The 25981-nt window shown below is 37.5% G+C and overlaps 2 protein-coding genes across 6 annotated transcripts in view; both read right to left on the reverse strand.

Moving 5' to 3' along the window:
* Positions 1-25981, reverse strand: part of HOXA3 (homeobox A3) — a 50157-nt gene that overhangs the window by 3658 nt on the left and 20518 nt on the right. For 2 of the 5 annotated variants that reach the window (XM_030202317.1, XM_030202327.1), the window contains 2 exons: positions 22291-22460; positions 1174-1753 (listed from right to left, as the gene is read on the reverse strand). In XM_030202317.1, coding sequence (XP_030058177.1) covers positions 1174-1636 — 463 coding nt within the window. In that variant the 5' untranslated portion in view covers positions 1637-1753; positions 22291-22460. Of the gene's footprint in view, positions 1-1173; positions 1754-2991; positions 3309-4788; positions 7675-22290; positions 22461-25981 lie in introns of those variants that run through there. The other 3 variants (XM_030202335.1, XM_030202352.1, XM_030202344.1) reach the window with 3 other exon arrangements.
* Positions 24285-25695, reverse strand: HOXA4 (homeobox A4). The gene is made up of 2 exons (XM_030202394.1): positions 25058-25695; positions 24285-24639 (listed from the first exon to the last, which is right to left on the reverse strand). Exons 1-2 carry the CDS (start codon positions 25533-25535, stop codon positions 24311-24313), a joined length of 807 nt encoding a protein of 268 aa, XP_030058254.1. The 5' UTR covers positions 25536-25695; the 3' UTR covers positions 24285-24310.

Consider the following 25981-nt stretch of genomic DNA (forward strand, 5'->3'; position numbering starts at 1 on the left):
AATAAAAGCCTATAGAAAAAGCTAAACATTATAGAAATAGGCAATATTAGAGAAATCTAGCTAATACTGATATTTTAAAGTAATTATTTTATTAAATATGTTGCATAATATATAGTACCTGCAGGAGGAGAGTAAAGACCCTGAATGTAGTTAGCCTTGAACTATTAGTGAAAAGGCCTGAGCTAAATCAAAAATAACTCCTCCCTCTGTCCCTTCCATTTATATTTCTATTAGGTACAGAATGAGACAAGGACTTGGAAAACAGGGTCCTATACAAATTCTAATGAACATATTTGGTTGTAACATTATGTTTACCACACCTACTGTCATGGAAATGGGGGGGAGGGGGAGGGAAGGTGAGAGGAAAAGTTCCTTGTCTCAGCTATAGTGCTCTCTGTCATGTAAAAACAATTATTTTACCTGTAAAAATATATTTGTCTAACCATAAAATTATCTGTATACGATATTGGCACACGTAAAAATGATTGAAGACTAATGTTAGTGCTTGCTTTATCAGTACCACTGTATTTGTATAGCACTTTTAAGACTCATGTTGTTTACATTCAGTTGATAAACTACCCAACTGCTTAGGATAATGATAAGATTTTTCTAAATTGTATTTCAGGTTAGAAATGGGAATCAGTAACCATGTAGCAGGAATTAGAGGAATGCAACAAGGAAAAATTCAACTCTTCCTGTATGGTAGGATATTCCTTTTGTGGTATATTTCCAAACTGGCAGGTCAGTTTTGTTACTTATAACTGTGTCACTGAAAAACTCCATGCCTTTGTATCAAGGGAAAAACCTTGATTAGAAGATATACAGTCTTTGGGTTATTTATCCTAAAGAGACACTAATGAGGACTATAATTGTAATTTTGTTTGCCAGATTCAGAAACAAAGAGGCAACAAATACTTCAAATAAAGGTGAAAGTGTGTATATTAATAATCAGTCTTTCCATGATCAGTGCTGTAAGCAGCACCCTTTGGTAAAAGTGGACTCTTTTTAATAAGTTTATAATGTAAGGGTCCTCTTTTCCCAAGATTTTGTCAAAAGATTAAAGACAGACTCAACATTTTGAAAACAGCAGTTTTAGCCTTTGAAGGCCCTAGGGTTTTTCTATAGGTTGAAAGCAAAGGCTATAAATTCAGAATTGAAATACAGTTTCTTTACCTGAACTGGAACTGCCTGTTTTCTGCTTAGTGTTTTGGCGAGACTCTTTCATCCAAGGAAATATTTGTTTAGACATTGTGGGTGATGTAATATTTGTAGACTTGGTAGTGCTGGCTGAGGCAGGATTGCTGCTGGCATTTTGAGGTGGTGAGACAGAGGGGGCTGGTGGTAGCACTGGCTGTGCAGTAGGCTGCCGCTCTGGCTGATCTGAAATTGTTGGGGGCTGACTAGATTGATTATTGATGGTCCTCATGCAATTTTCATTGATTTCATTGGCCTTGTGGTGGGACACAATGCTGCCAGGTGATTGCAAAGAGCAAGCGGGTCGATGATATTCAGTTTCCACCAGAGATGAAGACGTAGGATATTGCTGCTGACTGGCATTATAAGTGAAACCATTTGCTGCTTGGTAGGGGTAGCTACCATAGATTGCAGAGCTGTCGTAGTAGGTCGCTTTTTGCATTTCGTTGTTTCCCAATATTTATTTCACAAACTGACAGGGTCTTGACACCCGTAAAGAATAACATTGGCACCCCTCTGTCACGTGACGTTTCTCCTCCAATGGCCTCTTACGATAGACCTAGGGTGTACAAAAAGCACACTATAGTGAAGAAATAGTACAAATCCATCTTACTTTCAATAGCTAAGTGACATGAAAGCCATAAAAGAAAAAGCGGTCAGCAATATTTAGCAGCATGACTTGGCCTGAGGCTAAGGGGGGTTCGATATAAAAGCTGCTTGAATTTACTTGCAGCTACAAATATTTGGTTAACTGCAGCTGGGGATGGTGCTGTGTAGGGATTTACATTATAAACCGATTCACGGAAGTTTTAGCATTTAGCACAGGAGGAGGACGGTAGGATATTTGCAGATCACATACAGATAAGCTTGATCAAAGAAAACTTGTATTTAACTATGTCCTGTTTCCATATTTCTTTAGGTTTGAATATGTAGTGCAGTTCCCACTACTGGACGTGTTTCTTTAAGGAATCCAAACCATAACTGTTTCTTACAATACAGTCGTATTTTAAAATGTGAAACAAGACACACAGAAAACTAAAATATATATATATCACTGTTTACAAAAAAATCAGCAACATATTTATGTGTAAACAATTGAAGACGCTTTTCTTTTAACTCTAGAATATCTGGTAAACATTTGACACTGATATACTGCTTTGAAAACTATAATAAAGACATCATAGGTTTACTCGGTACCGGCTGATTTTTGCTAAACCTGAGCATGTGGGGAATATTGAGCTCACTGACTCCAGCACTCAGTTTGCTTTACTGCTATAGGGCTTTATTACAGGCCTATATCCCAGCTATCTTTTTATGTAAAACAGAAAAGGTGTATCAACAAATATTGGACGCATTCAAAAAACGTTTACTCAGCATAAAGTCTGAAACACTCAGAATAAGTTGTAAAGCTGTCGTTTGGAACGGAACCAAAGTGCTGGGGCCCTGATGGTGTATTGCTTACAAGTTTCCAACGTGCAATAATTTAATCAGTATGTCAAAAAGCCTTTCATGAAAATAGCACTGTGTTTTTTTTTTCAAGAGTAAGAAGGAGAAGACTTATTGGTATCATCCTCTAGAAGAAAATAAGGACCTTATAATTTAATAAATAACTCATATTCTTTTTAGAGTGCGAGGCACAGTTGAGGGTCATCAAAACAATAGGAAATAATTAAACATTTATTAAAGTGCATCAAAAATCAAAACTGGTGCAATGATATGTAAGCGCCACAGTTTTCGTATACACTACCAACTTCTACCTGTTATAACTTGACGGATTGAAACAAAAACATCACAAACCTGAAAAACCAGCGTTCATCTCCATGACCACGGCTTGAACTTTTCATCCAACCTTAAGATAATAGGTTCTGTCTCAGAAACTGCTATGCAATTTGATGTATGGGGGTCATTTGGTCGAAGAGAGGGGATTGAAACGCAAACGATAAAATACTTCTCCAAGTTGGTGTGAATCCTTGTATGAACGCGCTATCTGTTCTTCCCAAAATAGCCAATGTTAGGATTTGTTTCTAATAAATGTGGGGGCAGCTATGCAAAACCTAACATATGACAATACAGACGAAAAGTCTGCAATTTCAAATCTATCCAGAGCAAGACCGATCTCAAACCCCTCTGTGACCAGGTCAAAAATGGCTCTTTAAATGTTTACATTAATGCTGTTTTTCTTCTAATGCTTGTAGAAATAAAGATGAAATCTAATCAAATCTGCATTCCTGTACATACATAAATACATACATATATCTTTAAACCCTTCATTTTACTTAGGTAAGATTATGTGGCTGTGCAACTTAGCAGTGTAGTTCTTTGTTATTTATCAACATTATATATTTGATATACTTCTAAAAATGGGAAAAGAAGAACACCAGTATTTTGTGTTTCTGTATTGCAAAAAAAAAAAACAATATGATCATCTTAGGGAAGCCATACACAATTAATTCTCCAGTTCCATAATTAAAAACCATAACACCCCATAAAATGAATGAATCCGTGGGTTTAAGAGGCCCAGGAGTATTCATGCAACTTCATCTACCGAGCTAGACAGATAGATAAACAGACCGACGGAACAGTCACAAAAATACAAAGCAATTCCTTTTAAACTCATTTTTGTGCACAGGATTCCAAAATGAATTATTAATATTTTAAGTGACTTCGTCTGAAAACGCTTAGCGAGACACCTCAGGCCACATTTAATTGAATGATTCAGTAAACGCATTACAATTTCAGGACTTGATTTAAACTCTTACTAACAACTAGAGTCCTATAGACACTTGAGTCGGATCTTGATTTAAGAATGTGTGTGTGAGAGAGAGAGAGAGAGAGAGAGAAATATTTCTAGGCAAGTTCTCAAGCATAAAAATGGAAAGTCAGCAAATTCTCCATATTTTGGAAGTTTATATTGCACAGCCTATTCAATGTACTATGTGATATATCTATAAGACAAAATAAAGATGAAAGTAAATACTGAGAAACAGGGAACAGCTGCATCTCAAAAAATGTAAAATTTGAATTGTAGGTAACTGTAGAGCAAAGTCTTGAAACCCCAACGAGATGTAAGGGACTTGGCTGCCTGTAGGAGGTATTTTTAAATTGTACTTTCTTACAGGCAAGTGTCAAAAGCTGGGCAGTAAGAGTTATCACACCACCTACTCTCTCTCCATTTGTTATATCAAAGGCATTTTTTGTATTCACCTAAGCGCCGGAAGCAATGAAAGAGGTGTAGATGCTGCAACAGCAGTTTGGAAGACAACATTGCAGACGTTTACCAAAGACACGTCAGTTTCATTAAAGAAAGCTGGGGCATTGTTTCTGAACCGTCTTTCCTATGCCTGGCAAAATTCGGATGAAGCGAACACCAAAACAGAGGTAGTTTCCTCAAGATTTCATGAAAGATAAAGGCAAAACTTCAGAGAAGAGGGGCGAAAACAGCTTGAACTCGAAGTCTAAGGGTATCAGTCACTGACTGAAAGGAAGCTGGAGCTTGTGAACTCTTCTTGAACCGAGATTTAAGTCTGCGGTCATAAATCACTGGGACATAAACTCCGCCATTCAGGAGTGCGAGCGGATTTCTGGCCTGCTTACCTTTACTTCTGACGACTGACGCGGAACACGGCATACAATCCTGGCATTCGGCGATACAATCGATAGAACGCCGAGATCCTCCCCCCAAAAAAACACTTCTACATCTGCTGGAGGACCCGGAACTTCTCCTACTGTACTGTACAGTCTGTGCATCAGCCTGGAGCACCGAGCAGAAAGTAAAGGCAAGATGGGAGCAACGTACTGCTCGGAGAGAGATGAAGGGAAAAAAAAATGTCTGACTCAACTTGGACAACCCCTAGGGTTACTCGAGGGCGACCTGGTCACCGAGATAAGATATATCAACTCACAGGGCTTTCCTAGTGTAATACCACAGGAAAAAAAAAAGGGTATGTTTCTTACGAATATTACAAGCTAACAGACTGCTTCCAAAACAGAGTCTCCCTTGTTCGGAAGTCTGCGGAATGGGGAGGGCGCGGAGTGAAGGGGGGGGGGAGGAGAGGGGGTGCCAGATCTCCCAGAACCCAGGCGTCACTAAAGTCCAGGAAAATTATGCTAATGAACAGAGAAGCGGATCTCACAAAGGGTCAGTCTTAACGATCTTTTCGTTTTTAAATGAGCTATTCTCTAACTAAACATAAGTCTATACACTAACAAAATTCCTAAAAGATAGGGTTACAGGGTGTGTATGAATCCACCTCTGTACTGTATTCACATCTCCTTTCATGGAAACACTATATCGTCAATATTCTCTTCAAGATTGTGTTATGTTTTATATAATCAGGAAAACAAAACCGAAACAAACGAACAAACAATAAAACATCCTGAAACAAATATTTTTCTCTCAGCCTTAGGACTGCACTTTAAAAATCCCTCCTCCCCGCCAAGCAGCAACAACAACCACAAACAATTGTTCCCGGTCACAAGTGCACCCAATAAGAGTAATATTGTTAAAGGATCCCCTATAAAAGAAAGATGTTAAATTATTTCAAAATATATGTGTTATTTGGTTAACTGTGGCGTTAAAATAAATTATAATGTGCCTTATCCAGAAGAGAAAAAGAACAAATGTCGCCTTACAACAAAAACAACACGATACAAAAAGCATGCATGAAAAGAAAACCAGAAATTAAAAACAAAACAAAACTATGAGGCCACTGTGGTCTACTATGCATACCATACCATTTTTTTTTTGTCATTTATGACTCGGCAAGATTTATGACTTTATGTAGCAAAGCTCTAAACAGCACTAAACCAAAACAAAAACACTGCTTCCTTTGCCTTATTGGGATGGTACAACATGAAAGAGGGAACAAGGCAGTGTAGGAGGGAAGAAGGGGCAAAAATTCACGCCTATGCATTTTTTTTTTTCAAACAAACCTTTTAATGTTCCATTTGACCAAAAGCTGCTGTGGTGAATAATCAACCCCACCACTTTTGTTTTTAAACTGCTGAATCGCAAGAGCAAAGAAATTTAAGCACTAGGAGTGGCAGGACTCTTCCTTTTGTCTACTTCTTTAAAAACTTGGAGGTACGGGAAGATAGCATTTGCTAAACCTCGTAATGCTTTTATTTTGAATTCTGATTTGGAAAAGAAACTTCCTTTATTGTAAGGCCATATGCGTTTCTTTTTCTGTGATTTTACTACATAGGCCCACACATTGAGATTCAATGTTTATGGAAACAATCATATATATTGTAGCCGTTTGCTATTAATGTAATTAGCAAGTGCAGAAATGTAGGACCATCTATGTGTCTGTTGTGTGTGTGCTGTGCATTGTGTATTCTAATTAATGCTTTAAAGGGGGATTTTAAGTATGTTAACTGTATTTTTTCAAAACATTTGATAAAGTAAATGAATCATATTGTTGCTTGTTATAGATGCAATTGCAGTATTTCCTTATTATGTAACCAAAATGTAGATGGCCTTAATAAAAAAAAATCGTTATATAACATATAATTTGAAATAGCTTGTTCTGTCAAAAAAATATATACCACATACCTACAAAAGGCTGTTTGTCGTTAAATATCGAGAAAATCGAAGATGGCGGAAAAACTGGACTTAAATTCCAATATAGCAAAAATACAAATTTTAAAAAATGAAGATATTTTCCTGATCCAAAAATATGAGTGAGGATGAAGTCGGACTTAGGCTAACTTCCGATTTAAATAATACACTATGAAGTTTAAATTAAACATATTGCTGAAACGCCATTCAATATGTATTTTCTAATCATGCAAAAACTACAAAGTATTTTACTACAAAATATTTTTCTTTTTCTTGCTATGTGGTTGGTATTTACAAACGCACTATACTGTTAATAATGTGGCACCTAGGCTTGATCTAGCAGGCTTCACAATGAAACTTTATTATTTATGAGTGCTTTAACTGGGTCAGAATGCACAAAATGGGTCATAAATCACAGAAAAATGCTGACAAGTAATTGAGCCACAATTAAAACCCAAGAATGTTTTTACGATTTTTCTAAGACGATTTTTAATCAGTTAAGCACCTATACCAGTAATAGTGCATTGTTTATTGAAAGTATATCCACTTTCAACAATGTATATGGGGCTGCTATAATTAGTTAAGGAAACCTTTTTCATTTCCCACAAAAACTATCTAGATCCCTCTTGTGGGAAATTTCTATATCATAGTTATCAAGGAAAATACTATATTTTTTTCTTTGAATAAAGCCTCACCATAACAAAATCCATATATAGACTAGTAAATATTTATTCCTGGATAACAACCACAAACCCTCTTATTTGCAATTAAAGACTTTTAGATACCCAATAAAAGGACATGCTAGGGTAATATTGTGTTATTTTATAGATTTTGTTAGAGTATTACATAATAATGCCTAGATATTACAAATAGTGCCAGTAGCTACCCTGAGGAAGAGAATGTTGGCTGCGGAAACTAGTCAAGAAATGTATTTAATCCAATAAAAATATATTACGTTATATTTTTTGCTTGTTTTTATTAACCTTTATTTCTGTGCAATAACTATTCAGTAACTGGACAACATTTAAAGCTTGTGGTACAGCAGCTTTAGCTGGCAAGGGTTGCTGCCCCAACTCACTGGATACATAAATCAAACCTCCACACTCTGACCTTTTCCAAAGCTGAACCCACTGATGGATGCAATTGTGTATAACATTTGGACCTTTGTATAACACAAGGCACTCTCTCGCTTCTTCTGCTATTTAAAATACGTTTTAATTCCCCAAATAGCAGACTATTAATGTCCTTTTACAAACAGGAGTTAGATAGGCATTTCTTTACTATCTGAACCGAAAGAGTTTTGAGTCCAAGGCTTATTCATTCTTTATTATCACTTTTAGTTTTTAAATACTAAAGCTCTCCAGTATGGTATTTGGAGGTATAGGAAATTAGTGGTCATCAAATAATTGATTTCTAATAGTTCAGTTTTATGTAATTCGCAAAGAATATGAACAAAGGCCATCGTGGGTTGCTGTTTTTTTTTTTTTTTAATTCAGTAGTTCAGAACCTTTGTGCTAATTTAGGAACAAGGCATGCAGGATGGCAAATTAAAGGCAAATAACTATCACAAGAAAAATAGAAGAAAACCTAGCAGAACTATGCATTTAGCCTTTCAATATCAATCGCTCACACTCAGTAATAAAACACATCTGGTTTTCTGTTTCTTTTAGCTATGAAACATATTTTTAACACACGCTTGGTCCTTCATGTCATTTCACACACACAAAAAAAAAATGCACAGTTAGGACACAGCACATTGAAAGTTAACAAAGAAACAAAGCTAAAATACCAAACGTGAAAATCTATCTGTTTCGTATTCTTTTAGTGCGATGTTGTCTGCAAGTAAGCTAAGAAACAAAAGGGGAAACTAGACTTGATTTCCATACACCCTTAAGCCTTTCTACTGACCTTTGCCTTGAACAGCAATAACTCACCATATTAATGAACAATCAACGGATATACCTTAAAATAAAGTCCATCCCTTTAACGAAGCATTTCGTCCCCTCGGCTTGCAAAAAATCTTTCCATAAGGACTAAATATTGCAATCGAAATGGAAAGCTCTTAAGGAGGGGGGGGGGGTGGAAGGAAAGCGCTCGTTCTCAACAGAAACTGGAAAAACGTAATCACAGCCGAAGCCAGCCTGGGTCTCCGCTCCGAATGCCACAATAATGCGCTGTATTATGTGCTCACGTGGTCATACGTCAACTTAAATCCTTTTATTTGAAATAGGGAATCAGTGAAGGAACTCTTCCTAGGCAAGTCTTCTACCTTTAAAGTCCCGAGTATACAAGTAAAGAAGAGTTTAAAGGGAAATAAGGAGATGTGGCTGATATGTTTTCATTTTTACATCATTGAACATTTGTGTAATTAGAGGTAAGATTGATTATTTTCGTATTACCTAATTTCACCAACTTTTTTAGTGATTCTCAAAAGCTGACTTTTGAATTAAAACGTGAGTATTATCTCTGTTTCACTACTATGTAGATTGCAATTGAAAGATAAATTAATCCTAAATGCAATGCTTTTATAAGGAAAGCCTTAATGACTGGTTTGATTAGGATCCTTCCCCAGACTCTTCCTTATACTGCTATTGTTGGAGCCATGCTCAACACCCACACATTACATCAGTACAACTGTGAAAACTAGAAAGGCCTATAATTACCTGACAAAGGCAAAGCAGTCTCTTCTAAGTATAGTTGATGTTTGTCCTCGTGAAAGAATGTGCATAACTCCAGTGTGGTGGATCTGAATTTTGCATAGTCTTTAGAGACCCTCTTGGTTAAACCTGGGCTTACGCATTTCCTATATAACTATTTGAGTGATGCCCAAATTATAGGTTTGCATTGATGAAAAAAAATATGAATCAGAATGAACACACGTATCTTCCATGTCAATCTACTGGAAGATATGGTACACTGCATAAATTACTATTTTGCCCTCCTCTCCTTGGTTATTTTAGTTTTGGAGAGTTTTTGTTACCCTGTAAACACCTTACCAAAGTTTCTACAAGAAATCGAATTTGTGTAGTTATTTCTAAAGACAAAAAAGTAATTAATTACTACTATACTTGAGACGTGACGGTTTCAAATAAGTCACTTTTCTAAAAGGCCTTTGCATTTTATTTTAAATAACTCACATGCTTCTTTTCCAGTATGAGGCCTTGGTATAAGCTCATTTTTATGCAAGATTCCAAGGAAACAGCCTATTTCAAGAATCTTTATTGCCTCTCTTTTCCTTTCCCAGTCTTACTTGGCTTGCATAGGTCATCTATCGTTTCTTTTCTAGATGAAGATTTGTCAACACAGTTTCCCTATTGAGCAGTTTGACTTCTAGAACACAGCTATATAGATCATTTTCTAATTTTACAAATGTCTATATCAGACTATTGATATTTTAGCCCAGTATTCACAATATATGTTTAAAATTGTCTGTGAAAGAATCACTTTCAAACTGGGACTGAGTTTATGCTTCACAAAAGAGAAACGTTTGTGGGCAGTTATAATCACTAAGACTTTCAAAGTTAAGGTGAGCAGAAATGGTCAGACTTCTGCTATAACATTTTAAAAAGTTGCTTTACATATTTATTATACTGAGATTCCACCAACAGTGAGAATTAATGGCATGGGATGAGTTAATGAACATTTTAAACAGAATGCCTTTGAAGTCTCCCTAAAGAAGCCGAAACAAAAAGTTGTTCTGCAACAATGGAACTGAAAATTAATGGATAATGGAGCAGATGTGAAAAAAGCACAAGTATACACGTACAGATAAACAATTACCTATTACTTTGCACGGAAGGCTGAAAATGGCTTTATAACTTTCAGTCCTGAGGAAACAGAACTTACGGAACATAAGAACATAAACATCCACCATACTGGGACAGACCGAAGCAATGAATCATCATCAAAAGTCAGGGATATATCTTCTCAGCCCTAAATACAGACTGTTAGGTAAAGGTCTTTTCAATCGACGTGCTCATGGTCCAAATGACACCACTACTTTAACAACGCATGTCATGGATTCGAAAGTAAACATTTCTAACTACAAAGTAAACTTTGAAGAACCATGAGAAGTGAAATTTCTTTCTATGATAACCGGGAACTATACTTTACAGAACTTACAGAACCTATCTTTATTTCAAATTCATTGTTTTTTTCAGAATAAGGATTTTCCAAGAGTTCTCAAAAATGGACATGTGAATACAAGATGCATTAATTCATTCTTAGCTTTAATGCGTTGCCTTACTTCTGAATATTCCATTATATTTTATTAGGATCTTGAAAAACCGTGGAACTTAAAGTGAACACAGCTTATCCTACTATATTGGCAATTTAAACTCTGTGCATATGCGACCGTGAATGGTTTTCTTTGATTAAATGGACATTATTTAACTGTACATTGTTTATCAAGAATTACTTTACAACTGTGTAAACAGAATAGTCATGAGTTTTCATACTGTAGCATAAACTATACAATACCTATGTCTATAATCTTTTTTTTTTTTTTTTTTTTTTTTGCATTTGCACATTAGAATAGATTAGTTTTCCTCCCATCTCATGCTCATGGCCCTAGTTAAAAGGTAAGCATCCACTCGGCTAAACGCAAGGGAAACATTTGCTACAGATTGGCATATCCTGTTCTGCTGTGCACAAGATCCAATTAATTCTGTCTATAAATTATAAAACAAAACAAAGTTTATGAACTCCTTTAACTAGTGCAAGAATGGCGCACAAACACAAAAGTAATATTGAAAACTAAAACCGTGTGCATAATGTTAGCACGCTCCAAAGTTATAGGTCAAACTGGTATGGAAAGCCTAACATTGATAAAACCTGGTATTTCTTTTGGAAACAATTTTAGTTCTGGAAGCCTATCTTGTGAAAAGGCTCAGGAGCAAACAAATGTAATTCGTGTTTGTGTGAAAGAGTTCGTCAAGTTACCGAAATGCACAATCCTATGACTACAAACAATCTAAGGATGTGTCTTGATATGTGGTTTTATGTGCATTGTGAAATATATGTTATCGCTATATGTTATATTCATTTTTTTTGTTCCAAAATAACATACATAGAATTGTATACAGAAGTAGAAAGTCAGGTCTGTGTTATACTTTTTATTAATATCGAATGCTTACTAATAAAGTTGAAGATTTAGTATATAACACTGAATGCAAAGACTAATTTTAATTCACTTGACTGCAACAATTTTACCTATGTATTGATATGCATCTATGATCAAGCACGCATGCAAACACACCTACAACTTTCCTTGCTTTTGCCTGCATACACAATATACAGAAATCAATTTTATACCCTAGAAAAATATCACATAGGGTAGACAACTGAACAAAGTGTTCCAAAGACAGTATTAATTTGATTTGGTATTAAACCATATCGAAATAGTTACTAATAAAAAGCCAGACAAGAATATGCATAGGAAAGCTCTCCAAAGTAAAAACCCCCATTTCTGATTTGAAACTCAGTATTTTTCGCTCAATGAAAAATCTGAGAACCAACAAGAATCTGTTACCAAGATCCTTTGTTTTTCAGAGTGCTATGAATGCTCCCCATTTCAGATGGCTGTGTAACTTCTACCATTAGTGGGTTAAGTCTGTGGAGACCCATGCATTTAGTGACAAAGATGAATAATTGTATTTGAACAAATTCTAGCTCAGTTAAACATTATCAAAACAAAGGCCCTTTTATTAGTTTACTTTCCTACTAGCAAGTACATATAGAATGGTGATTTCAGGATGATTAGACTAAAAAAATTACTTTATGAGCAAAGGTGTCTTTTCATTTCAGGCCAGATGCTTATGTTTTGTGCCTTCTAGAAACCTGTAAAACCACATACTTCCTGTGAGTGAGATCTAGAAAGCACACCCCCCCCCCCAAAAAAAAAATGCTGAAAACCACTAATAAATAACAACGGTTAGAATACTCGAATTTTCACGCCTTCATTCTAAACAGTAAAATGAATGGAGGAGAGTAAGGAATCTACACATTGATATACAAATATGTTATTCTGCGTTTAACAAAAATACACATGCATACTATCCTTTTGGAAAACAGCTATGCCAGATATACAGGAAATTAAACGTATGTTTCATTTTCTTTTCACCTAATCTATTTATTTATTTACTTACTTACTTACTTACTTACTTATTTATTTATTTTGATTGAATGGAAAGTGCAATCATTATTTGTGAAAACGGAATTTATTCTTTGCTTATCGGGGCCTTATTTGAATTTACTACCCATAACAGAAAACTCTAGGATCCCACTATTTATATACGTTAAAGTCAAAACACGACTAATATCATTGCTAGAGAAAATTTTTTTTTTAATGGGATTATTGTGTGCAGAGAGCTGTGAAAGGTGGGGTAATTTTTCTGTTTCAGACGCCTACTACTTCTGCTCTCTATCAAAGAAAAAAAACATCATTGAGAGATTAAAGGAACAGATTGCATTTCAGTATATGTACCCTTATCTTCAGTGGTGGTCTGTCGATAAAACAAACAAATGCTGAAAAAGACTGGGAACTATTTTTTTTTTCTGTGTGTGTGTGTGTGTGTTTGCTCCATACAATATATGTGTTACATCAGTTGTATTAATTGTGCATTATGTGTTACTTTTCTACACAAATAAAAATGTAATTAATTGTTTAAAAAAATGCTCATTCTTACTGTAGAACATTTTCTTCTAGGGATTTCTTGAAGAGTGCTGTGTTATTTACCAGAATTGCAGACAATATTTTTGTACTATTTCAATAACCCTTCAAAAATCGTGCTTGCCAAACTAAGGAAGAATTCTGGGACCTGACATTCAAAATAAACACAGTTGGAAACGTGGTGGTATACATACATCTTTTTCCTTCTATGAGATCGTCTGCCTTTCTATGTGTCATAACTATCTGTGGAGTTCAACAAGAATTTTATGTTTCACATTTATGTGAAAGAGATTATTAGCATGTGATGCAATTCCTTCGAAACACAGTAATATAAAATGCAATCTGCAACTTTTATCTTACAATATGAACCTTGCACGCTTAACTATTTTAAGGATTAATAACTTTCACATAGAAATAATTAACGTAACCATAACCATGTATAATAAACTTTTTTCCGGAAAGATGTGTAAAGGAGCAATAAACCTACTTTTCAAACCTCTTGTCATTTTATTCCCTATATCCCTTACTTGCTGCACTTTAGCTTCATACATAAATCGTTCAGACTACTGAGTCAGAGAAAAATTTGCCCAGGACTTTTCCTTTCAAATGGTTACTGTCTCTCCATTGCTTCTTTTGGCCCGGCTTCTGATTTATTGATGCCAGGAGAACTGAACAAAGCAGTAATACTGCACTATGGTATCCAGACTCTCAGTGTGAATTAGAACATTATAGCATGTGTTTGGAATGGTAATAGTAATTTTCTCAAAACCTAGAACATTTACCATAGGCCAACTCAAACAAAAGATTTCACATTTCAAAATTGCAACATGTACTTAATAAGGAGATTAAAAAGGCTTAAATCAAAATCAACAAGCAAACACAATGAAGGCAATAAAACTGCTCATACTTACCGATATAGACCCTATTCGCTTTCTTAGGAAATTTAAAATCGTTTAAAATTTAGCTGGGATGGCTTTGTTTTGTTTCTGGTTTTATTGATTAATATTGTTACTAAAAGGGGAAGTCGGGTTTCACCAGTGAGAGAATGACTCCTAGTGCTAGCCGACCACCACAGTTACATTCCTATCTGCATTAATTATTTAATGAGTCACGTGACTTTAAGGATTACAATTGCATTCTCAACCCAAGGGGTAAGCACCTTCCCATGTTGTTTTAGTGCAGCAGTATTCGTTTGCACAATTAACTGTAACAATTTTTGTTACTTTAGACACAAATATAAATCTTTGATAAACGGTTAAGGATTGATGACATATAAACCTGCAAGGTACTAACTCCATACTGTGCACCTATTCTGGAGCAGCTTTGCAGCTGCGATATAAAATAAAGCTGATTTTTTTATAGACTTTATTAACTGTATTGTATTGTTCACTTTGGCTAATAATATTGTAACACTGTTCTCTGTCACTGGAATCAAATAAATTGAGAATATTTCCCCACTAGTATCCTTGTTTTCCTCTGAATAAATCTGTTTAGGAGTCCATGGGGAATATCTGTGGGCCTTTCATCCTAACAGTATCCTTCACTACTTTTTGAAAGCATCAAAATAATCCAAACCACCCAGGAGAAACATAAATATAAATCATTATGGGGCCCTTTTACTAAGCCGCGTAGGCGCCTATGCACCGCCAATGCACGCCAATTCAGAGTTACCACCCTGCTACCATGTGGCCCATGCAGTAATTTCATTTTTTACCTGTATCCGCTACGTACACCAAAAAATATATTTTATTTTCTGGCGCTCAGTGAAAATCAGGCAGTAACTCCGACTTGACATGCTTAGGTGATTACCACACGGTTAACACGAGAGACCTTACTACTACTACTATTACTACTATTTATCATTTCTATAGTGCTACAAGGCATACGCAGCACTGTACCTTACTGCTAAGTCAATGGCTGGCAGTAAGGTCTCAGACCCAAAATGGACGCACACCAATTTTTATTTTGCCACACTTCCTTTTTGACCCACACCTACACTACTACAGGTCTTTTTCAGGTCACCTTAATAAAAGGAACCTTATATGTTTTTCTCCATTTCTTAATTTAATTCCCAGTATAAATAAGTGTGTGTGTGTCTGTCTGTCTGTCTGTCTATCTGTGTGTGTGTAAGTGTAAAGTGGACCTGCAAAATTGAGATCTAGATACCTGCATTGAAATCCTCCCACAGATTAAAATCACCACAATAACATCATCATTAGCCCATATCATGTATATATCCTCTAAGTCAAAGATTCACCTCTGTATATACCAAAAAATTCCATAACATCAATATCCCAATGTGTCATCTCATGAATATGCTTACAAAGTATTAAAAACATTTTATTTATCTTCAATAATATCTTCATCTCACCAATATATCCCATAGCCTACAGATACATACATATTTTGTTCCTCTACCTCTATAGACTTTCAGTATAGATAAAAGAATAAATTATAGAATATTCTATAGAGATGGAAGAATGAAAGGTGGATGGATCTATAGGCTGTAGGATATCCTGCAGCATTGAAATGGAAATATCATTATTGAAAATAACTGGAAATGTTTTTGAGAATATTCTTTAAGAATGTTAATGATGTGACTCATTGGAATAGTTATGCAAAGGAAATTTTTGGTGTACACCTATGTGAACAGGACTAGTTCAACTATTAGGCATGACTAGGCAGTTGTCTAGAGCAGTAACTTCTTTGGGGGGGGGGGGGGTGGCAAAGAACAGCTGCAGTGAAAGCAAAATAAAACCTGGAAGCCACACAAGGAGCTATCAATGCATATTTTTACCTAAAGGACAAGTGGGCAATTTTCAAATATCCTGTTTACCAGGATAAATTACTTTTGGAAATTGCCCCTATTATGTGTGTGTGTGTATTTACATACACACACATACACACAAAAGAAGCCACAAAGTTTAATATTTAAAAGCATGATGCCCTGGAGAGGGTGGGGGCAGATTAGGGGATCTGGAAGTTAATTGAATGGGGGAAGGGGTATAAGGCTGAATGTTTGCTTAGAGCACCCAATACCTTTGCACTGGCCCTGGATGTGAATCAATGAATTTAGAAAAATATATGCTCAAAATGAACTAATCATGATATTATCATGGTGATGTTAATCTGTGGAAGACTATAAATACAGATATCTCAGCAGTGTCCAGAAAAAAACAGGACCCTTACATGGTTTTAAAATACTTTGCAATTGTTTAAACATGACCTTTGAAAATTCATTTGTATAAGGGGGATGCTCTTAGTTAATTCATAATTTGTGTTCAAACTATTCACCTTCAACCTTGGCTCAATGAATTCTATGGTTTCATTAATTAAGAGCTCAACTAATTCACAAACTCATGTGCTGGAGCTCCGTCCTCTTGAAAAAGAAAGTACTTGAAAATGTCCTGAATTTCAGGCAGAATTTTCTGCTGCTGTAGGACTTTTATTTGGAAAAATGTTGGGGGGGGGGGGGTCCTGTTTTTTCCGGACACTGTGTATATCTCATATTTGTAGGCCCATTATATATACACTAATGTTTTGTGGATTGCATTAAAGAATGAAGAAATGTATGATGACTTCTACTTACTATTTTCTGAAACATAAAGTTACCTTGTAAATTAGCACATGGCATGTAAGAGAAGCCTAGTGGTTAGCATTGGAGCCAACTCTGTGGGTTCTGTGGGTGCTTGAGCACCCCCAATATTGAGAAAATTCCTTGTATGTGTCCAGGGAGGGGTTATTTTCATTGGGCTTAGCACCCCCAATAATTTTGAAAAGTTGGCTCCTATGGTGGTTAGAGCACTGGTCTGATAACCAGGGAAGTCAAAATCAAACTTCACTGATGCTCTTTGTGATCTTGGGCAACTCCATTAAACCTCCAATTGCTCAGGTACAAACACCCCCCCCCCCCCCCTCCTGTTTACTAAGCCATGCTAGCAGCTGCTATGTGCTAATGCTGACACAACCCATTCACTTTGAATAGGCTGTGTCGGCATCACTGCGCGGCAGCCACTAGCATGGCTTAGTAAACGGGGGGGGGGGGGGGGGTCAGGGCTCCTTTTACTAAGCTGTGGTAAAAATGGCCTTAGAACACCCTTGTGTGGGTCTTCCTGCACAAGGAGCCCTATTTACTAAGACGCGTTATAGCAATTTTAATTCGAGTTAATCATGTACGCGAATTAACAGTATATGTACCTACAATATCATTATAGGCGCCTACACAGTTAGTGCACACGCTAATTGTAGGGACGTTAAAAATGCTAATGCACCTTCATAAACAGGGCCTGCAAGCTATTTTTTTACGCAGCCATAAGAATGCTTTTTTTTATTTCTATTATTTTTGTTTCTATTGTACCCTAATGTTGCCATTAATGTGCAGCAATCACATGGTGGCACTTACTGCCACCTATTTTGCAGGCATCAAGGCCTCCTGCATTATAAGTGTGCTAACCAGTTAGTGTGCAGTAAGTTAGAGGCGTGAACTGGTTAACACGGGAATGCCCACTCTCTGCTCCTGACACACCCCATCAAAAAATTACAAAAAAATGATTAGCACATGAATAGCACCTGCACATCCAAAAACTGATGCGGAATGCATTAGCGTGTCCTGCATAAGACCTTTTATTTCTCGCTGTTAGTAATGCAAAAGGGCCCCTTAGATTGTAAGCCCTTTAGGGACAGGGGAATACCTAGTGTTATCAAAATATTATACACCTTGAGCTACTACTGAAAAAGGTGTGAGAAATCTAAATAATTAGTGCTGACATGACATCCCACACTAACTGCATACCCTGTTATGGGATGGAAAAGTGAGTGGATGGCATATTGCAGTTAGCATATGGTAAGTTACTTACACATTGCACAGATGCACTTCTATAGTTGAGTGGAGGAATAACCTAGTGGTTAGTGCAGAGGAACTTAATAGCTGGGGAACTGGGTTCAATTCTTACTGCAGCTGCTTGTGACTCTGGGCAAGTCACCTACAAGTAAGTACCTGCATATACCATGTAAACCATATAAATTCCCTTCCCTTTATATAGGAGGGGGTAAGTACATCTATAATGTCACTACATGTACTGCAGTGGTAAAGCATTGGCATTTTTTCTCTCTCTGGTAACTGTATAGGGAAATGCTGGGAATGATCCCAACAGTTACCACACAGGCTTTGCACTTTCTGTGGTAATTTGAACATTTATAGCACAGTAAGTGCAAAACATTACTGCACTTTAGTAAATAAAAAGACCCCCACAGAGCCCTCACTGAGGTAAACAGTCTGAAGCACATGTGGAGGGACATTTTCAATATGACATCGAAGTTGCACTTTGGAAGTTTTGCTCTAAACATCCAAAATCTGAAGAGAAAACATGACTATTTTCAAAACCGCAACATGTCTATCTTTTTAAAAAAAAATACTGTTCGTAATAAGGTTTTGTGCTCTGTGCATTCATCTTTTCAGGTCATTTTTGGAAAAAAAAAAAAACATACAAGTGGAAAAACATAGAAAATCAAGTCACTGGGATGTAGGAGGGGCCAACATTTTAGCAGACTGGTTCCCCACACATTCCAGGAGAGTAATAGGGTACTGTTGTGGTCTTCATGTAAATGCTCCCAGGTACACATCTCACCATTGCTCCCTTATCGTGTCTGTTGAGCCCTCCAAAACCCACCCCAAAACCCAACTGCCCCCAACAATAGCCCTAGTAGGTGAATGGAGCACCTATATTTGGGCACAGTGGGTTTTGGTTTTGAAGGGCTCACAGCTTCCACCACAAGTGTAGCAGGTAGGGGGAGGTATGAGCCTGGGTCTACATGTCTGCAGTGCACTGCACCCACCACTAGACTACTACAGGGACCTGCATGCTGCTCTAATAGGCCTGGCTGTAGGATCTGAGACTGTCAAACAGCCTGCTGAGTACTATTTTTAATCACATTTCTGGGGGATGGTAGGAGGTCAGTGACCACTGGGGAGTGAGTGGAGTATCCCTGATTCCCTCCAGTGGTCATCTGGTCATATAGGGCACTTTTTTGTGCCTTATTCATTCTGAAAAGAGGTCTGAAACAAAACGTTGATGTTTTCGCTTTCGACTTTTTCATTTTGTTCCATTATGGCTATAAAACATCCAAGTGTTGGGCACACCCTAAGCCCGCTCTAACCTCACTTTTGAAATGCCCCAACACACCCCCTTGTGATTTGGATGCATTGCAGACAAAATGCTTAGATAAACATTGGCAAAATAAATTACTGATTTGGATGTTTTGAGAAGAAATCCAACCAAATGGTGCTTTATGACACTTTTTAGATATTTTTCTTTAAAAAAAAAAAAAAAAAGAGCCCCTTGGAATACTTGCAAAAGTAATCGTGTTATTATTGATATAATAACAAGAGGAATATTGCTAAGCAAGACAATAACATGATATTTCTAAATAAAGATTGCACGTATATGAAAGACTCAGGACAAAAATAATTGCATATTAGACCAGCATTTATTAGTGATTCCAGTAAAGCGATTCATTGACATACCACTACATGTAATAACGACTATAGTGCTGGCAAAGTTAAGTCTCATTATAAATATGTTATTTGTTTTTATCCAGTAGACAAATCTAAAGACAACTATGCAAGATAAAAACTTGAAATTGATATTTGAATATCATTAAGAACTCAAAGGGACTCACATCACAATCCTACCATTTGCAAGCATTACAATCATTTAGAGCCTGATTCATGAAAACTTAAGAACAGAAAACGAATGGGAGAAACCCCTTGGCAAAACCAGGTCTTTATTGGTTATTTCTGTTTATATTCTGTGAAGTACTGTACAGTCTAGCCTGTATTACATGTAAAGGCTAAATGGCTAAAACAAAAATATAAATATTAAAGAACAGTTTGCATTACACTTGGAAATTACTTTGGGAGTGTAAGACAGCAAAAGAAAAGCTAAAAGAAACAAGTCAGTCTTACACTTCTTCCTCCACACCTGGTTACAAAATAATAAAATCTATTCATCTGTATTCAAGCACACTCAAGTTATTCAATATATCTGTGAAAACTGTCATATGCACAACTGTCTAATGCTAAATGATATGCTTAAGTGGTATTTGCTGATACCCTGGAGGGCCACAAACAGATCAGGTTTTCATGATACCTTCAAGGATGGACACCAGACATATCTGTGTGCATCCTACCTCCATTGTCTGCAAGCCAATCTCATGCATATTCATTAGGGACACCCTGAGAACATGACCAGTTCACAACGCACAGGACTAGAAATAAATATCACTAGTGTATGGTAGGACTGCTCATATGAAACATATATCAGTTGCAATTCTATCTCATGCATATTCATTCATTCATTAGGGACATCCTGAAGACATGACTGGTTCACAGCCCACAGGACTGGAAGTAAATATTGGCCGCAGTAGAACTATTCATATGAAACACATGAGTTTCTAACCAAATGAAAATACTGATAGATCCTGAAATAAAACTTGTATTGTGGATCGGTACTTTTTAATCCTAGTTCATAATGCTACTACTACTACTACTATTAAACATTTCTATAGCGCTACTAGACTTATGCAGTGCTGTACAAATTAAGGGCCCTATAACAGAGCAGCGGGCTTACTGTTTGCTCTTCTGGGACTATCATCGGCCCATCGATGCTGCCGGAGGTAGTCCCGCCCCAAGCACACTCCATTTCCAGGAGAAAAGAAAACCCCTGGAAATGGCTTGCACTGTGATAACCCAGCAGTAAATGAGCATCACCCGCATGCTGCCTGGTTATTGTTGGGTTATCGCAGGAGCTTCTATTGCCACTTCAATGGGTGGCGGTAAGTGCTCCCCACCACACGGCCATGCGGTAAGAGTTCTATTACCGCATGGTCATGTGTGTCTGGGGGCTTTTTACCCACTACAGTATAAAGGGCCCTGGCATGAGGGAAAAATGACCCCTGCCACTAGTGCAGGACCCTTTTTCCTGCAGCTTGGTAAAAGGACCCCAATGTGTTATATAATTAAAAAGTTCAAGTCTTGATTTTTTTTTTACAGCAAAAGCCTAAACTAATGTAATTCCCCTTTAGTCCAATTAGATCACAGAAATAACGGTGATCAAACAAGTTATAGGTGGAATCATTTTATAGAATTTTTATATTTTAGATTGTAAGCTCATTTGAGCAGGGACCCTCCTTCTTTGTTTATTTTGTACAGCGCTGTGTAACCCTAGTAGCGCTCTAGAAATGTTAAGTAGTAGTAGTAGTAGTATCGGGCTAAATGCATTTAGGCCAGATGTACTGCACTTTTTTCCCATAGTCACAAAATGGGGAAAACTCCTTGCTGCATAACTCCACCTACAGACTACTTTGGTGAGAACTAAGCTACCTTTATTATGTCACTGCAGAAATGAAAGGAGCTTAACTCTCCAAAGCTGGTCACAAATGTAATAAGTTAGTCCAATGACAAAATATGTCCTGCAACAAACATGTTTGTGTCCTGAGCAGAAACTGAAAATCCCACTCATATCTTCCTGGGAAGACAAGAAGGATAACTCACAGATGCCTAATAGAGGTACAGTTGGATCTAATAGCAGAATTGCAGAAAAAGTGTCCTTAAAGGTCAAGGGTTTGCGGGTCAGTCTGTACCTCCTTAAAAAGGGCAAGTAATGGAACAGAAAATGTGCCCTCCAGATGAACTCTTCTGGTTGCCCTAGCAAAGGACAGACAATGTGCGACTTTAAACAAAGGAAAGGGCTTATCAGCTTATGAAAGATTTTGACATCTGTGTTTTCCACGGACAAGTGGATGGTAACATATTCAATTCAACATTAAATGTAATTACAGATAGAAGGATAAACTATAGAATATTTACCTGGAATGGTGAAAATGTTACATATTTTTCGATCCAGCATGGAATTTTCAGCAACAAATCATACACTTTGAGCAGGCAAACAAAATGTTCTGTCTGTATAGGTGACCACATTTTTCCGAGAAAATCCTCTCCCTCTTCACAGACTTTTTCCAAGAGAATGCCTTTCAGAACTGCAGTTGAATTACAAAGAAGTATTTATTGTAACAGTTGATTAATGATTCTCAGTGAAATTGCTGTTTTCATGTTGCTTTAAAATCGTTTTTCAGCAGAATAAAATTGTTGACGTTAACCACAACAAAATATGGAATGCTTCGCACTTTGATTGACATAGTTTATCTATCATAGATATCTAATATATGGTGCAATATTTTGTTTAGAGCAAGCAACTGTTTAGTGCATAGGAAAAAAAAGGTCCACATGACATTTCTGTGTGAGAAAGAGAGTTACAATGAACGTATTGCAGGATATAAGACTAGTGAGTGCTTGAAAGGTTAAAATATTATTTTTCAAAGGGTTGTCCATTAAAACAAGGTATTTTATTTCTGAGTTGACAGAAGTGCTTTTGTGTGGATGACAATAAACGATCTGTTTCACTGAGTGTTTTCTAAGCAATGGGTGAGGCATATTCTTTATAATCTTGGATGTAATCAGTAGCTTTTTCTTGTAAATTAAGGCAATTTAGTTGTGGTCTACCTGGGCTTGCAGATTTCTGCAAATCCTCACATAGTTTTCTTCACCTATGAATCCTTGAAATCTTATTTACTCATCCTTTCGTACTCTCGAACAGTGTCTGTAATCAGCTCTTTTTCAATTTATGCCTATATGGATATCATATCGTCATGACTGGTAACATTCTGCAAATTAACTTGAGAACTGATCGGTGAGTTATTTACAGGGAAAACATTAGTCAGAATGGTTCTTTCCTAATTATATATTGAAATAGAACTTCTTTTGGCATCTAGAATATTCCACAACTCTTATTTAATTGAAGTATAACAGAAATCAAATGAATACACCATCACTGAACCAAAGTTGTAAAATGCCATCCTAGATAATTGTGTACAGTCTATTACTATGTCATGACCTCCAATGATTATTGTTATATTACCATATTATAGGACCAGTGTACATGTAGATCTGTCTAGGTCAGCAGGCTTGCAAACATATGTGTACATTAAGACTGCTACACATAAATAGAGTTTAACTTTGCAATGATTGTTGACAGAAAGCATTTTTGCAGACCCAGCTAACTAGGAACTAAGGTAATTTTTGTTTTCAGTCACTGTGGTGGATTCAATGATATCTAAGCAGAAAGCTTAGGAAACGTGAGGGACTCGAGTTTGAAACTTAACTCGATGCAGAGTATCAGCCAGCATTTGACACTGTACACAATACACCAGAATAAACCACAAATTACACACGAACCTAACGTCCTTTCCTTGTCATTTAATTGATGCCATATATTAAGAAACACTCTCTCAACAATACTTTAAATAAATGAAATACCGAGTAGAAACCAGGTTGTCACATATACCACTGTACTGCACGTTACACACTTCCTGATATATCTAACCTTTTCTTTCAGAAATAAAAATGTAATAGTTTTTATAATGCATACAAATTGTTTGGTTTCTTCTTGGACTGAAACACTTAAAACATCCACTAACATATCACGGAATAGCTCAGCAGAAGCCAGTGTCCTGCGCACTGTCTACAAAGGCTTCCTGAACAATTAACTTATCTTCACTTATTTATTTTACCTTTTTGTACAAATTAGCTCTTGTCCGATACATAAATGTGCATTCATTCCTCTGTAAGAATGAGGACAAAAATTGTCTGCATAAATATATATATATATAAAAGCAGGGAGTCGTATTCATCAGTGTCTACACAGAGTAGGCAATTTGGGGATTTTGAGTACACCCTTTAAAGGGCAGGCCCCTTACTATTTACAAAGTTTATTTGGTTCAAATAATTACAAAAGAATAAGTAATCAAAAAAATAGTGAGAGAGGAAAGAGTTATAGTGCGGAAGAATTTGGTGTGGGTGACCCATCTAGGTGTGGGTGGCCCTGTATTTGAACTTTAGACTGTTGACTGGCAGTGGATGGGTTTGCAGAACGCATCTTCGTGTTAGGAAGTTTGTGATCTTTCTTCCATTTCATTCTTCTGTTCTGAAACCATATCTTGACCTGACGTTCAGAAAGGCAAAGTGTGTGTGTTATCTCAATGCGTCGACGTCTGGTAAGGTAACGGTTAAAATGAAACTCCTTCTCCAGCTCTAAGACTTGTTGTCTGGTGTAGGCGGTTCGGGACCGTTTGGGTTCTCCTCCAGTGTAATTGGGATTGACTGAATACAAAAAAAGCAATTGAACACAATGATTATACAATAACTTGACACCGTAGCTCAAACAAAACACAAAACAGCAAAAACCAAACAAACAAACAAAAAAAAAACCAACCCACAGGCTATTGACAATAGGCAACAACTGAGAGCAATAGAAATGGTGATAGACGTTTGGGGTTAGAAAAGCTTCAAAGGCACAGGGGCCGGAGTCACTAGCAGGGCAGTTAAATTTATGGAGGGGTTATAATTACTGCCCTAACAGTTTGGCGTTCATAAATCTCTGGAGATCACAGAGAGGGGGAAGGGGAACGGCAGACCGATTTCTTAAGTTTCATTACGCAGTAAGCACTAAAAACTCGGTTTTCTCTCTCTCCCCCCCCCCCCCCCTCTACCGTTTTCCTTCCGTGAAAGTGTGACTTACCGGTATTCATGTGGATCTTCTTCATCCAGGGATAGACCACGGGCTCCTTGCCTTTCAGTCCTGCCAGGTGGGGGTCGGGGATGTGGCACTCGGCTTCGCAGGCCTGAGGCGGGGGTGGGAGAGGGGTCAGGGACTCAGGCGGACGCGATTGCCCGGGGCCGGAACGCTGGAGCCCGGATTCCGGCAGAGCCGTGCCTGGCCCCAGAGTTGGCGCCGGGGGTGGCTCTGCAGGTTGCCGCTGTTGCCGGGGCCCGGGAGGCGCGTGGCTGTAGCCGCGGTAGGCGGCTGGGGGGTAGCTGGAGCGGCCGGTGCCCGCCGGCGGAGGCTGGAAGTCGGGTTCCGCCCGCTGCCTTGGCAAGTAATCGCTGCCGGCAGGCTGCAGGCTCTGCAGGTAGCAGCCGCTCTGTGGATACTCCTCGCAGGGTGGGAATTTGGGCTCGATGTAGCTGGAGTTGATCAAAAACGAACTCATGGCCATTAATTTGCGAACAACGAAAAACCTCCCCAATTTACACCCGATACTAATTTTTCTCCCGTTTGGTGTTTTTCTGGTCTCCGCTGGTCCCTCCTCTGCCCTCACTTGTCAAGTGAGCAAACTTAGCAGCCCGCGTGACCGGCCAGGCCAATCCCCTAGCCGCACCCGAGCCCCGGATAAGGAAATGGTAAGGTGATGAATGTTTTGGCAGTCAGTCGCAATTTAAAAAAAAAAAAAAGAGAGAGAGAGAAAGAAAAAAGGGGGGGAAAAAAACCCCAGCGCTCTTCCTTTACCAGCACCATCATTAGCAGCAACCTTATTACCTCTATGAAAACACACACACACACACACACACACACACACACACACACACACACACACACACACAATCATGCAGTGCTAAGAATGGTAAAAAAAAAAAAAAACATGGAAAGAAAGAACAGCGGTGA

Source organism: Microcaecilia unicolor, chromosome 1 (assembly GCF_901765095.1).
Source record: "Microcaecilia unicolor chromosome 1, aMicUni1.1, whole genome shotgun sequence".
Lineage (NCBI taxonomy): Eukaryota > Metazoa > Chordata > Amphibia > Gymnophiona > Siphonopidae > Microcaecilia > Microcaecilia unicolor.

Coding starts and splice junctions, on each gene's coding strand:
- HOXA4 (XM_030202394.1), bottom strand. CDS start 25,535: ATGGCCATGAGTTCGTTTTTGATCAACTCCAGCTACATCGAGCCCAAA. Junction 24,640..25,057: donor GAAGATCCACATGAATACCG/GTAAGTCACACT, acceptor TTTTGTATTCAG/TCAATCCCAATTACACTGGA.